Consider the following 15,416-nt stretch of genomic DNA (forward strand, 5'->3'; position numbering starts at 1 on the left):
TTCACCACCACCCCCCAGAGTCCCTCAACACTTGTGCACATATCCGTAATTTATTTATTTATATTTGTGCCTGTCTCCCTCTCTAGACTGTAAGTGGACTGGAAATATATCAGTTTACTGCAATATTGTACTCTTCCAAGCACTTAGTACAGTGCTCTGCGGACAGCAAGTGCTCAATAAAAACGATTGACTGATTGGAGGAAATGTGATTTTAAGATGGCTTTCAAGATAAGGAGGATAGCCTCCTGGATCATCGCAACAATTTGGCGTACTTTTCTGCTCTGGCACCCTAACCATAAATGCTTACTTCCTAAACTAATAATCTTATTGTAGGCTGACATTTTGGATTGGAAACAAAGTCCAAATAATCAAATCCACCCATTCTTTGGGCTATCTCCCCCAAGACCAATCTGCTAAAATGGCCTTATGCCACTTCTCAAGTGGAACACATTTTTTTTTCTTAAAAGCTCACTTTATCAATAAAGAACAGGTTTGGAATAATAGTTCAGAACATATAAATAATAATAATAATTGTTGTATTTGTTAAGCACTTACTTTGTGCCAGGCATTGTTCTAAGCACTGGAATAGCTACATGATAATGAGGTGGGACACAGTCGCTGTCCCACATAGGTCTCACAGTCTTAATCCCCATTTTACCAAAGAGGAAACTGAGGCACTGAGAATGAAGTGACTTAACCAAGGTCACAAAGCAGACAAGTGGCAGAGCCAGGATTCGAATTCAGGTCCTTCTGATTCCCAGGCCTGTGCTTTACCCACTAGGCCATGCTGCTTCTAGGAAAAAGAGCTGAGCTCTAACATCCTCCTTACCAAAAGAAAAATATAAATTAGGGACTAATGCCTTATTTAAGGGTTCTATATGGGATTATGGTTACAAGCAGGTGTACTTCTGGATCAACTTAATACACTAGAGGGAATTCTTAATAGTAAAACAATTCATCCATTACAATATTTTAAAGAAACATGTTAAAATACATCATATGCTTATTAACCAACATGAATAAAGCCTGGGAACAAATGTGATCATTAGGGATTTCTGGAGAGTGTCCAAAGAATTTACGATATCTTAAAACTGCCGAAATAACATTTCATCATCAGGTAATAATACTCAGTTAGAAACAAAAAAGCGTTCTGAAATGTAATCCAAACCATATCTCGACAAGCCCTAAGAATCAGATACCAGAATATTACTCCCAGTAAAACTTTCATTTTCATCAGTATCGCCCACAAAAATTTAGATTTAAAATGTACCCTTATTTTCACAAATACCAAACAAAATCTAAGTATAGGCAACTATTCTGACCTATGATTTTGCTGTATGCTAAAATTGCAGTTTAATTAAAGACACTATTATCTGTAATAAGCTTGTCCATTTCAGTGTAAAACTGTTTACCCTTTGTTTTTCTGCACAACCATTAATTCCTAATAAACTAATGGTGCACTAAGAAGTGGTTAGGTCCATCTCCTACATTCACCCTGCACCCAGATGAAAATATAACCAATGATCCCTTGAAGGAAATTTATTTCTTAATTTTGGATTCAAGATGAAAGTCTGCTACTTTTGAAACAAAATATTTTACTTGTCATAAAGGTATTATTGATGTCGAGGTGGATGGGCAACCATTGGAGGTTCTAGAAAGCGAGGATATATTAACTGAATGTTTTTTTTTAAGAAGAATGATCTGGGCCGCATTGTGAAATACTGCATTTGCTCCCTTTATTCAGACTTCCCTCAGCCCCACATCACACATGTACATATCCATAATTTATTTATATTGACGGCTGTTTCCCACAGCCGGGAACGTGTCTACTAACTGTTATATCTTACTCTCCCAAGTGCTTATACAGTGTTCTGCACACGGTAAGTGCTTAATAAATACTATTGACTGTTGATTGGCTGAAGTATAGGCTGGAATGGGGAAAGATAAGAGGCATAGAGGTCAGTGAGGAGGCTGATGCAGTAATGAAAGGCGGGATCATCATCATCATCAATCGTATTTATTGAGCGCTTACTATGTGCAGAGCACTGTACTAAGTACTTGGGAAGTACAAATTGGCAACATATAGAGACAGTCCCTACCCAACAGTGGGCTCACAGTCTAAAAGGGGGAGACAGAGAACAAAACCAAACATACTAACAAAATAAAATAAATAGAATAGATATGTACAAGTAAAATAAATAGAGTAATAAATATGTACAAACATATATACATATATACAGGTGCTGTGGGGAAGGGAAGGAGGTAAGATGGGGAGGATGGAGAGGGGGACGAGGGGGAGAGGAAGGAAGGGGCTCAGGGAAGGAGGTAAGATGGGGAGAATGGAGAGGGGGATAGGATAAGTGCTTGGATCAGTTCAGTAGCAGACAGGATGGAGAGGAAAGGGTGGACTGTAGTGATGTTGTGAATGTAGAACCTACAGGATCTTGTGACAGATTGAATATGTGGGTTATATAAGAGAAATGAGTACAACCCTTGTTTGCAGGCTTTTAAGATAAAGAAATAGATGTGTGAATGTCTTAAATCACAACTATGTATAAAATAAAGTTGTGATGCGTCTATATTTAGGGAAGTTTTAAGAATAGTTCTTCAAAAATGCATAAAATATATAATAAAATATACCTATTTGGAGTTGTATTTTCTACTCTAGTGAATAGTAAAATGCATAACATATTCTTCAAACACTATTTCTACAACCATGCACATACATGCATTATAACCCTGCATGCATTATAACTTCTAGCAACAACCCTGCTAGATGTCAAGATTATAAAGGCATGCTAATCTTTTACTGAATGTTGTACAGAAAAATAGTAGACAAACACCAAAGCCATAAATGCTTCAAAAGTTAAGTAAAATTGTCTTAGATGATTTTCTCAATAGGGCTGGCTCGATAGTCCAATAACTTATGATACTCAATATCCACTTGGGAATCTTGGTACATTGTTGACATAAATGATTCCTTTGGTATTAAAGCCACGGTGCTCAAACATTGATTTTCACATTACAATCTAAACTACCTTCTAATCTTTTGGACAGAATGCCTCGACTTCCTCATTTTCAAATACTGCCAATCGAAATGCCAAATTTTCTTTCCAATACCAAGCTATTTATAAAAACACATGTAAATAATGACCTTGGGCCAAACTGCTTGAATTTCATCTCCAACCGTTTTGCTTTTAATGTAACTCTTCCTAAACTGATCGTATAGCTATCGTTATTTGTATTTAAGTTGCTTAACTTCCACTATGTGTGTGTGTACATATATATATATATCCTTATATTTACATATACATACACACACACACGAGATATTCATTCATTCAATTGTATTTATTGAGTGTTTACTGTTTGCAGAGCACTGTACTAAGCACTTGTATGTATTTATGAATATGTCTGTTTGTTGTATTGTACTCTCCCAAGTGCTTAGTATAGTGCTCATTCACTGAATGAATGAAATACTCTTTTCTTTTCTTTTTTTTTGTGTTTTTTTTTTAAAACATACCAGTGGCTTGAACAGTACAAAATGGTGTAACGGCCATCTTTTGGGACCGAGGAACTACAATTTGTTTCTCAGAGTTCACAGGATGTGGACTTGGACAATGATGAGGTTGACAAATTGAAGTCTCGATCAAATTAACTTTTACTGGAAGAGTAAAATCGTACGCCGCCACCTAAGGGACAAAGACAACATTAATGCTGAACTAACAGCTCAGCTGTATACCGTCACTAAATATTAGTTTTCAAAAAGATTGCCTTATGATGCTGAATAATTTACCACTTCAGCGTTTCCATCTTTCTCCAAGACTAATTATGTAAGAGGATTTTTGGAAAACCTTCTATTTTTAATCAACAGTATCCCAGCAATTACATATGCAAAATCTACAGCCAGGGATATCAGCAGAAACGGATTGAAACTGGTCAGCATTAGTAACAGTAGTAGAAGTAGCTGCCATAAAAATTAGACGCAGTTCCTGCTCCCCTAAGGACTCACAATCTAAGAGTAAAAGAGAAACTGGCAATAGACCCCTAAGAAGAAACAAGATTACACACAAAAACATGTATGTGAGACAAAATCTGCCCCTCTAGATTGTAAGGTCACTGTGGACGGTGAATGTGTCTGCTTACTGTTATACTGTTCTCTGTTTATCTATTTTGATGCTATTGATGCCTGTCTACTTGTTTTGTTGTCTGTCTCCCCCATTCTAGACCGTTGTTGGGTAAGGACTGTCTCTGTTGCAGAATTGTACTTCCCAAGCGCTTAGTACAATGCTCTGCACACAGTAAGTGCTCAATAAATACAATTGAATGAATGAATGGATACAAGGTAATCAGGTTGTCCCACGTGGGGCTCACAGTCTTCATCCCCATTTTACAAATGAGGGAACTGAGGAACAGAGAAGTGAGTTACCTAAGGTCACACAGCAGAGAAGTGGCAGAGTCAGGATTAGAACCCACATCCTCTGACTCAAAAGCCCAGGCTCTTTCTACTAAGCAACACTGTACTAAGCACTGAGGTAGATACAAGCTAATCAGATTGGACACAGTCCATGTCCCACATGGTGTTCACAGTCTTAATCACCATTTCACAGATGACATAAATGGGGCACAGAGGATTTAAGTGATTTACTTAAGGTCACACAGCAGACAAGCAGCATAGCCCAAAATAGAACCCATGTCCTTCTGATTCCCAGGCCTGTGCTCTAGCCACTAGGCCATGCTGCTTTAGACCCCAGACATTAAACCTCCCAGGGCAACCCAAAAGTCTTAGGGTGATACAAACTGGTCAGCGAGTCTGTTCAAGTAAAGCACCCAGGAAAGGGAGAGATAGGGGGTTGGGAAAAATCTGGACTAATACTGTGTATTAAGAAATGGGCTCCAAGTGGCAAGGGTACTCTTTTTAATCTCACTCATATTTAGGTTAAGTTCATTTCCCCAAGCTATGGGGGGTCGGGGAGGAAATGGATTTTTAAGAATTCAGGCAATTTAAAACAGATTTGATTGTGTATTAATCAACGTGAATTTTTTCTATCAGCCACCACATTATAATAGCGTGTTAATCTTCAGTGCACTACATGACCTTTCATCAGGAAAGATTTTGAGAGAAAATTAAAATAATTCAATTTTGTGATACATTTGTACATGCCTGAATTAAAGCCAAGAAATCTTTCTGGGAGGCTCACTGTAAATGACCCTCCTCTTTAAAAAAAAAAAAAAAAGTCAAAATCTCCATTTCCTCTGGAAATAATCCCAGGCGATAGAGTTATCAAACAAAGGTTTGAATACTTGAATTGAGGTTAATGAGAGAGGAAGAGGTCCTTGGACTTTCTGGTCCCACTGATGCTAAAATGATTTAGCCATGCTCAATAAGTACTTGATGATGATGATTTACAATAATATATCAGAGTTATTGAAGTAATTAGATTCTAGTTCCCCCCCCCCCCCCAGGGAAAATGAAAAATATATTTGTTATTTCGCACAAAATGAGGCGGTGATTAAAATTTCGGCAGGGTAATGAAATGGCCATGAGGTCTCTTTTAAGTAAAAATGGTAAGAACAGCCTCTGAAAAATAACAATGGAGAGTTCAACCGAAGATTTGTAAGAGAAGATATGAAAGTATCACAGTGCTGTATTCACATATGAAGACTGCCAGAGGCTTGGCCTGATAAAATATCTCCTTTACACTGCATTTTGGAAATAAAGGACATTAACCGGAAGAGAGGAGTCATCCAAACAATGTTTGAGTAGTTAAAGGGCAAATACTAAGAGTCTCTGTCCCACTAATGCCAGAATTGGCTAAGGTAGAAGCAACTTAATGGGGAAGTAGCTGTGGCCTAGCAGACAGAGCCTGGGAGACGTGGGTTCTAATCCTATTTCAACCATTTGCCTGCTCTGTAGTCAAAGTATTTACAATGCGCTCCGTGTGTGACCTTGGGCAAGTCACATCACTTCTCTGTGCCTCAATTTCCTCATCTGTAAAATGGGGATTCAACACCTGTTCTCCCACCTACTGAGACGCTGAGCCCCTTATGGGCGAGGGACTGTGTCCAACTTGATTGTCTTCTATCAACCCCAGCACTTAATACAGTACAGAAAGGCTTAAACAAATTATATGATTATTACTATTAATAATAAGAGGACATCCAGGGATAGAAAAAAACCTGAAGAGATCAGGTGAGAGATTGTAGAAGGGCCAAAAAATAAATAATTCTTTCATAGGTGTTCAATGTCTGATTCAATGACTGATTTCAATGTCCGCCTCCCCCTAGAGAATGGAAGCTCCCTGAGGAAAGAGATTGTGTCTTCCAACTCTATGGCTTTATACTTCCCCAAGAGCTTAGTACAGTGCCCAGCATGCAGTAAATGCTCAAAAATTACCACTGATTGATAGGGACCATGATTTATTTTCACCTATTTCTTCCAACACTAATACAGAGCCTTGCATAAAGAATTCAAATATAGGTCATAATTTCAACGATTCCCACACTATTTTTCCACAATATGTGAATGGCTAATTAGGCAATAGCTTTGTATTTGTACAAGTTGGTACAAATATTCTTGAAAACATTTTCTCAAATGCTCTTTTTCTGTCTCAATAATTATCATAAAGAAAACAATATCCAAAATGCATTATCATTTTCAATAACATTCAAATAAGTGTTAAATGAAATCCTTTTCCATTTATAATTGATTTGACTGTTAAGTTACTTTTTGTTACTTGAACCTAATTGATGTAACTGGCTGGCTCATGGATATAAAGACAGAGGCAGAATTTTTTTATGCAAATAGTTATGATTGTTTAGGAGCCTCTCAATGAAAGGAATATGTGTTTTAGATCATTCATAGAATATCAAATATACATTTGATTTTATCTATTATACATATGTATTTAATATCCAAAGCCATAATAAACACTAATTCCTAAAAGTATTTTGTCACCTGGAAAACAATAAATTATTAAAACCAATAATGGACTGGCGACTTTTAATGGTATTCACTATGGTTTTGAATTTTTAAGGTTCTGTTTTTTTCTTTACAGAACATGCTATTATAAATTTACCTCTTTGGGAGAAAATGACAATCCACATTTCAAAGACATCTTTTCCAGTAATTCCACAGAATACAGGTAAGGAAATGAAGGGTTATAATCAACCACTAAAAGGAAAAAGTGTACAACTTAAAATGCATCCAAGAAAAGAAATCAAAATAAAAATAAATGTATGCTGCTATTTTTAAAATTGCCTTTTCCTAATAGTTTAATTGAATATTGTGGCCTAAAACTTGGCCTACAGTGCTAAAAGTGACCATTGAAATAAAATTTCCATTATTTGATAGCACAAAAAGGTTTTGAGGTGGTTACAGAAAGTAAAAGATTATTTAAATAATTTTGGTTTAGAGGTTTATTGAATCTTTTTAAAAGAATCCATTGTAAGATGGCTTAATACGGGTTTTATTTTTAAGAAAAGGAGTCTTCTTATTGCCACTAGGCCACACTGCTTCTCTCCTTCCTCAAGTTCATCTCCATCCTCTAAGCACTTGGGACTAATTGCAGAACATGCCATTCTCTAACAAGTATTATTTCCCCAAATTAGCTATCAAATCTATGCTGACATGAAAGGCACTTGTGTACAAATTTCAATAAAGCCATGAAGTCTATTGCCACAATTAAGGTATACATAATCAAAATAAAATGTTGTCAAACTATCAAATCTGTGCTTACATGAAAGACAACAGTGTACAAATATCAATAAAACCATTTAATCCATGTCATGGTAAGAAATAAATAGCAAAAATAGAGTTTTGTGAGAGAATAGGCAACTTTTAAGCACTTCAGAGTGTTGGCAACATTAACTATTTAAAACAAACATGAATGTTTCAGCTAAATCCTTAAAATAGAATACTTGCAAATTGTTTTACTTTAATATAGCTATTTGGCAGCTCACACACTAAGCTAATCATAGGTCTCAAATGGAAGAAAGGAATACCTGCTTCGTCTTTAAAATCCAATGCAAAATCCTTGTACTTTGACAGGTCAAATTCCACTCTGGCACGTGTTAAACCTTCATTCTGAATAACAAATGGTACCACTTGGGTGGAACCAACATAAACACCCTGGAAGTTAAATAGTTCCTGGAATTTGAAAAAAGAAAATCAGCATCAAAAAACAAACAACAATAAAATTACGGATTAGCAAATTGGTAAAATCTTACATAGCTTTCAAGCAACAGTGGCCTAGTGGATAGAGCATTGGCCTAGGTGTCAGAGAGACCTGAGTTCTAATCCCAGCTCCATTACTTGTCTGCTGAGTGACTTTGGGCAAATCACTTAATTTCTCTGTGCCTCAGTTACCTTATCTGGAAAATGGGGGTTAAGACTGTGAGCCCCATGTGGGACAAGGACTGTTTCCAAACTGATTAGCTTGTATCTACCCCAGTGCTTCATACAGTGCCTGGGGCATAGGAAGCACTTAAATACTACTGAAAAAAATTGAAGATTATACAACAAATAACGCTTCCTCAGGCTTGCAACAAAGTCTGGATCTTCACTGATATGCTAGAAAGGCAATGAAGCTTTTTTTGGCAATAATGGCATAGTAAGCATTTACCAAATACCATTAAAAAAAGGGTTGGAGACACTAAAGCATAGGGTAATTTCTCTGTTGCCAGCAGGGAAGACAATTCCCTATAGTAGTACCCCAGGGGGGTGGAGATTAAATAATTAGCACCCACGAAGAGCCACTATTTGCCATTTCCTGCAGCCCAGCAAGAATATAGATTAGTGGCACTGGGCTACAGCTCAATTGCAGAGGGTAATTTTCAGTTTACAATCATTGCTTCACTGAAGCAATCAGGCATTATTGGCTGACACTAAGTCTAAAGGAAACAGAGGTGCTGTAAGAAACTGCACCTGGGAATACACAAACACACTCCTCCCCTCCCCAAAAAATATTAGCAAAAAATATTGACAATACAAAGCTAAATGCTGTCCCAGAATTCTGCTATCAAGGCAGCACACACAAAAGCAACAACAGACCGTAGACACCTCCAGATTGTAAGCTTGTTTTGGGCAGGGACCTTGCCTACCAACTCTGTTATACTGTAATAATAATGGTATTTGTTAAGCACTTACTATGTGCCAGGCACTGTTCTAAGCACTGGGGGAGATACAAGGTAATCAGGTTGTCCCACATGGGGCTCACAGTCTTCATCCCCATTTTTCAGAAGAACTGAGGCCCAGAGAAGTTAAGTGACTTGCCCAAAGTCACAGAGCTGGAAAGTGGCGGAGTCGGAATTAGAACCCATGACCTCTGACTCCCAAGCCCATGTTCTTTCCACTGAGCCCATGCTGTGTACTCTCCCAAGTGCTTAGAACAGTGTTCCACACATAGTAAGTGCTCAATAAATACGACTGACTGATTAATTGAGTGAGAGACAAGGAAATAGAAACCTAACTCCAGAAGGCTAGTACACAGTTTGGCAGCCAGTCAAACAGTATGGTGACAGCATGGTATCAGGCCCAGAGAAATGAAGTGACTTGACTGAGGTCACTAATTGAAAAGATTTAAGCCCCTAAGAATAAATGTGAATAGTGGAATAAAAATTAAATTGATGTTTATTATTTAGAGGAAGATAGTTGGAAAATATACCTGAAGAGAGGCATGTTCTAGGGGACAAGAAATACTGTAACGAAAAGCAAAGCAAAGAGTATAAAGCAATGGAGAGGGCACATGACAATCTTATAAGTGGATCATTTGTTTCTTAAAATTTATCCTACTTTTCTGGCTTCTTAGTGAATACATACAAACAGCCCATAAGTAAAGCAAATGTAAAGAAAGAAAGATAAAAAGTATCAATTAGGGAAATGACATCAGAGTCCAACCTCTTTGATCAGAGGATCTACTCACCAGATTGATATCGACATTAGGAATCTCAATCGCTCCACCAATCCGAAATTCTAGAATTTTGCCATGGCGCACTGCTACCTACATTTCAAAATAAAATTGAAACTTCTGAAAAAAAATCAAATCATCAACATTGAGAAAATAATGCCCTTTGCAGTTTTGAAGAGTCTTTCAAGGAATCTCACCATTTTTTATCTAAATTGAGCTTCCTAATAATGTTGAGAAATGCCAAAAATATTTCTCTTTACACTTTAGGTGACCGGTAGAGGTGGGTAGATAAATGTCAAACCAAACATTTATAAAAGAAAGTGGTAGTCTAGTAAGGAAAAAAAAGGACCCAAAAAGGCTGAGCTGAACAAACTCACTCAATCATTTCAGAAATTAGGAATAATTTGGGATTTATGACCAAGATAAACTTAATCCAAGAAACCATGCCTCCATTGTACTTTTAGTTCAAAAAAATTTTGACAATCTCTTCTATTCATATTTGTTGTTTCTTGCAAGTTAAGCTAAACAAAAGCCTTAATGAAACCCTCCTGCACTCTTCTCTTCCCAAATAAAATCAATCAGCTGAAAATAAAAATATGAATTGTGGGAGATGGCGATTTGCATTCTCCACAGCAAACTGAAAAGTACTGATCAGATGCATAAGTAGATTAATGATATTATTTTTGCTGAAAAATGGGGGCCACGGAGATGTTAACAAGTTTCCTTCCTGGTGTTCAGTAGAGATAGCCAGAAGGAGAATAAAGGGCTGGAATTCAAAATTCCGTGGGACCTCTTCAGACCATATTAAGTACTGTTTGTCTAAACATCGAAGTCCAAGCTTTTTAAAAAGAACAGGAGAAGCTGTCAACTTGTGCAACATAGGCTATTTTAATAATCTCCCATCATCCAAATTCTGGGTAATTTATATTTTCCTTAAATTTGCACTTTCCAGTCTCCAAAAATGTAAGGCTGCCCTGATTAAACTAAAACATATGGTTACCATATGTAAAATACCACATCTTGAGTGAAATGTAGCTAAGACTACAAAATCCCCAAATAAAATTCTTAGTAAACTAACACATAGAATTTTGCATTAATGAAAAATAAACGGCCAAGACGAAGACTAAAACTCAAGTCTTCAAGTGGTACTTTAGATTTATCTTCCCAACAGAGAGACTCTATTATTATATCAGCTTTATAATTTTTATTTTACAGTGGCTCTTTCTGAGGAGTTAAGGGTAAAATTAACCCAACTGACATTTCCCTAGCAGATGTCTAACATTAACAGAAATGCAAGTAAAAATGTCCTGGGGACATGAAAAATGTATGAAAGGGGTATTTTAAGTTCTACAATCCTTCACATGTTCACATACCTTGACTCTTGTATCAAACTTGATTGCAACTTTTGATGTGCAATAAATTTTCAGGGCAATTCGACCTCCCACTGGGATTACACCATTTGATGGAGTAATCGTAAGCATTGGCAAAGGATTCACCTCACAAACCTGAAAGCAAAAATTTGTCACAGAGTCACTGTATACCAGTTAAAGAAAGACTTGGAATGTCACAACTTCTCTGTCGGTTCCCTCATCTGCAAAAAGGAGACATAGTAAGCACTCAAATATCATTGATTGATTTACCCCAGTGCTTAGCAGAGTGGTGGCATACATTAAACACTTAAATATCATAAAGAAGGAAACAGGATCAAACTAAAATACAATGGAAAACGTTTAATGTATAAATGAGGAGGGCTTCCAAGTCTAAACTTCAATTATAAGCAGTAAACGCACAATTATAAGGCATGCACTATAAGGTAAAACATCCAAATTTTGGGTAGCAGTTCTTGGGTTTTCCCTTTCCCATATCCTGAAGCTTATAATTATTATTATAATTGTGGTACTTGTTCAATGCTTACTATGTCAAGCACCATACTAAACACTTGGGTAGATACAGGCACATCAGGTTGGACACAGTCCCTGTACTACATGGGGTTCACAGTCTTAGTCCCCATTTTCCAGAGGAGGGAACTGAAGCCCAGAGAAGTTATGTGAGTTGCCAGAGGTCACACAGCAGACAAGTGGTGAAGCCGGGATTAGAACCCAAGTCCTTCTGACTCCCAGGCCTGTGCTCTCTGCACTAGGCTACACTGCTTCTCTAATATTTGTGGAGAGCAGATATTTGTGAAGTAAATTAAATGCATATCAAAAATGGGTTGAACCTAAACAACAGAATTTTATTAAACCTACTAAGGCGTGAACAACCAACCACCAGTTCAGATTACCTTGAAGTAAGCATGATGATGGCCTGTATTTAAAAGAAAGGCCTTCTTGCAGGTTGTTAAACCTTGAGGTGTATTATTGAAGAGGATTCTCTGCTCCAAAAACTGAACACTGGTGTGACCAAGCTGGAGAGGAAAATAAATTTATAAATGACTGACTCAAAAATAAACGATTCAACGTAATTCTATTCCCTTTAAACTACCTCAGCAACCATGGGGAGATGTTTATTAAAATGAAGAGTCTTTTTTCTGGTTAATCTTCATCTGAACCCTGTCATATTTATTTTGTAATCGTTAAGTTGTGTTGAGCTGTTGTGAAAGTTTTTCATCATGAGAAATGTTAAATGAAGAAATATCAGACATACAGTGGCACCATGTTTGGGGTGTTTTTTGGTTTTGGGGAGTTTTTGATGTAGAAACTAGCTGTACTCAAGGGGAAAAAAGAAAAGAAGAGGATAGCAAAGAATTTTCATTTCCGCCCCTTATTTTCAGGAAGCAAGTAGCAGGAAATTTCCACTCTGCCTCTCAGTCTCCTCAGCTTTAGCCCATCTGCCCCAGACCTGACTAGCTAGCAGAAAAATGGATTTATTTTTATGAATTTCTGTCACCCCTTCTATACTGTAATCTTGTTGTGGGCAGGGATTATGTCTACCAATTCTGTTGCATTAGACTCTCCCAAGCACTTAGTACAGTGTTCTGCACACAGTAAGCATTCAAATACCCTTAATAACAATGACAATAAGAACAGTATGTGCTCCCTTCCTTACCCTCAGATTGTAAGTCTCTTATGTGCCTAATACCTCATCCAGGTACTTCTTTCCCAAAACTTACTACAGTGTTGTGCACACAGTAGATGCCTCATGAATACCATTCCTACTACTACTAATTATTTCTCCAGTTCTCTTGTGAGGTTGCAAAAGCAAACAAACTCAAACCAGCCAGTTTTGATCATTTTGACCCAAGGTTTGATGAGTAAGGAGGGTAAAATTATTGGCTAACATGAGGTTCTGGGATCAATTGTACTTTTACAGGTCTACTCTCTCTGAGCTCCCTATTTCCGCAAATAAGTCGGACAACATAAAAATGCGATGGTCCATTTTGCAGTTGAGGCACCGGCTGAATGTGAAAGTCTTATAGCCTCTTGTCCATAGCAGACACTGGAGCTCCCAAGAATTGAGTTGTTGCTTGGGTCTTATGATCTTCGTTAAAAATTGCATTATTTGCTAATAATTGTGGTATTTGTTAAGCACTTACTGTGTGTCAAGCACTGTTCTAAGTGCCGGGGAAGATACAACACAGCCAGGTTAGACACTGTCCTTGTCCCAAAGAAGGTTCACAATCTAAGGAGAACAGGTATGGAATCCCCATTTTACAGACGTGGTAACTGAGGCACAGAGAAGTAACTTGTCCAAGGTCACCCAGCGGGCACATAAAGGAACCTGGATTAGAGCGCAGGTCCTCTGACTCCCAGGCTCGTGCTCTTTCCGCTAGGCTATGGGAATGAATGGGAATAGCTGTGAGAGCCTGTTTTCTCCCCAAGCTGGGTGCTGAAAGGGTCGGTGAAGAGTAGGGGGTGGAGGGAAATGTGCCCTCATTCCAGAACACAGAGGCAGCTACTGTTTCTCCATGGTTCGGCATCACAAAGAATTAAGTGTGGTGATTTTTGTGTTTGCGGCGTACTACTGGATGTTTGTAGAATTGTAACAATTGCTTAAGTGAGATTTCTCGACTGTCAGCTCTTTGTAAGCAGAGAACACTGTACTCTCCGGGAGCTTAGTACAGTGCTCTGCACATAGTAAAGCAATCAATAATTACCCCTGACTGATTTCCCTTGCCAAACAGTTTCCCCAACTACTGTCTGCTCAGTTTTTGGCATTTCTCCCTCCCAACACACACCCCAACTTTAAGCTTCTTGTGGGCATGTCTACCAGCTTTATTGTATTGTACTCTCCCAAGTGTTTAGTACACACACAGTGAATGCTCAGTAAATACTACCGATTGACTTTTTGGCTGCCAAGGTGAACAGTTTTGAGGAGCCTTGTTCTTTCACAGCCACAGTGAACAGAACTTCCCACAAGTTAAATCTAGAATCATATTGTACTTCTCCCTAGCATCACTAGCTCATTAGACCTACAGTGTAGCAGTAGAAGCAGCAGTAGTAGTAACAGTGGCATTTACTGAGTGCTTACTTGGTGCAGTGCACTATACTATGTGCTTGGTAAATGCAGAATAAGGAAGGGATATGTTTCCTGCCCACAAGGGGCTTACACTCTAATGGGAAAGATAAATTAATGGATCTTAATCGTTATTTAAAAATCATTATTACCATATTTAAATTTCAACAATTACCATTAAGATCCCTATGTAATTCTTGTATATCTTTCTTTATGGTATTTGTTGAGTGCATGTGCCAGGCACTGTTCTAAGCACTGGAGTAGATACAAGGTAATCCAGTTGGACACAGTCCCTGTCCCATGTGGGGCTCACAGTCTCAATCCCTATTTTACAGATGAAGGAACTGAGGCACAGAGAAGTTGAGTGACTTGTCCAAGGTCACACAGCAGACAAATGACAGTGCTGGGACTAGAACCCAAGCCCTTCTGATTCCCAGGCCTGTGCTCTATCCACTAGGCCATGCTGCTTCTCTTCATATGTATCCTATGGCTTGGTATGGTGCCTGGTACATACTATGCGCTAACAGGTGTCATTAAAGAAAACAATCTTATTTATTGAGCACTTGCTGTTAAAAAGCACTGTACTAAGTTCTTGGAAGAGTACAGTCTAACAGAATTGTCAGACACATCCCCTGCCCACAACAAGCTTACAGTCTAGAGGGGAAAAAAGACCCAGTATGGGTCTTTCCCTTCTAGGCATTTTATTCTAAGTGGTAGAATTTCCTTCAGAGGTCTAGAATGAAACTGTGAATGAAAGACAGGATGATCCAATGTTGTCTAATTCCACAGGAAACAAATACTTGCAAGTCCTGAAATTATCCTCTTAGTCACTAACAAATATATTTGAAACTACCTTTGCAAAGCAATGTAACTTAATGGTGTTCCCTTGATGAACGTAGAGGTCAAATTCTCCTCTTTCGGGAGATGAGAAACCTGGGTGCCATACCACTTCACACTCCAGGTCTGCATAGGCTTCCACAATGCCTGTATAAACATTTATAGAGAATTTGCTATTTCAATATCTTGACATTGCTAGCATTCATGTTAGTGACTTGG

At 38.0% G+C, this 15,416-nt stretch overlaps 1 protein-coding gene across 1 annotated transcript in view; it reads right to left on the minus strand.

Moving 5' to 3' along the window:
- The window catches only part of CFAP47 (cilia and flagella associated protein 47), a 271,714-nt gene that overhangs the window by 217,936 nt on the left and 38,362 nt on the right, over window positions 1-15,416 (minus strand). The window contains exons 16-22 of the mRNA XM_038760124.1: window positions 15,214-15,344; window positions 12,190-12,312; window positions 11,282-11,413; window positions 9,924-10,001; window positions 8,005-8,149; window positions 7,080-7,174; window positions 3,524-3,692 (exon numbers count right to left, since the gene is read on the minus strand). Coding sequence (XP_038616052.1) covers window positions 3,524-3,692; window positions 7,080-7,174; window positions 8,005-8,149; window positions 9,924-10,001; window positions 11,282-11,413; window positions 12,190-12,312; window positions 15,214-15,344 — 873 coding nt within the window. The remainder of the gene's footprint in view (window positions 1-3,523; window positions 3,693-7,079; window positions 7,175-8,004; window positions 8,150-9,923; window positions 10,002-11,281; window positions 11,414-12,189; window positions 12,313-15,213; window positions 15,345-15,416) is intronic.

This window comes from Tachyglossus aculeatus, chromosome 18 (genome assembly GCF_015852505.1).
Source record: "Tachyglossus aculeatus isolate mTacAcu1 chromosome 18, mTacAcu1.pri, whole genome shotgun sequence".
NCBI lineage: Eukaryota > Metazoa > Chordata > Mammalia > Monotremata > Tachyglossidae > Tachyglossus > Tachyglossus aculeatus.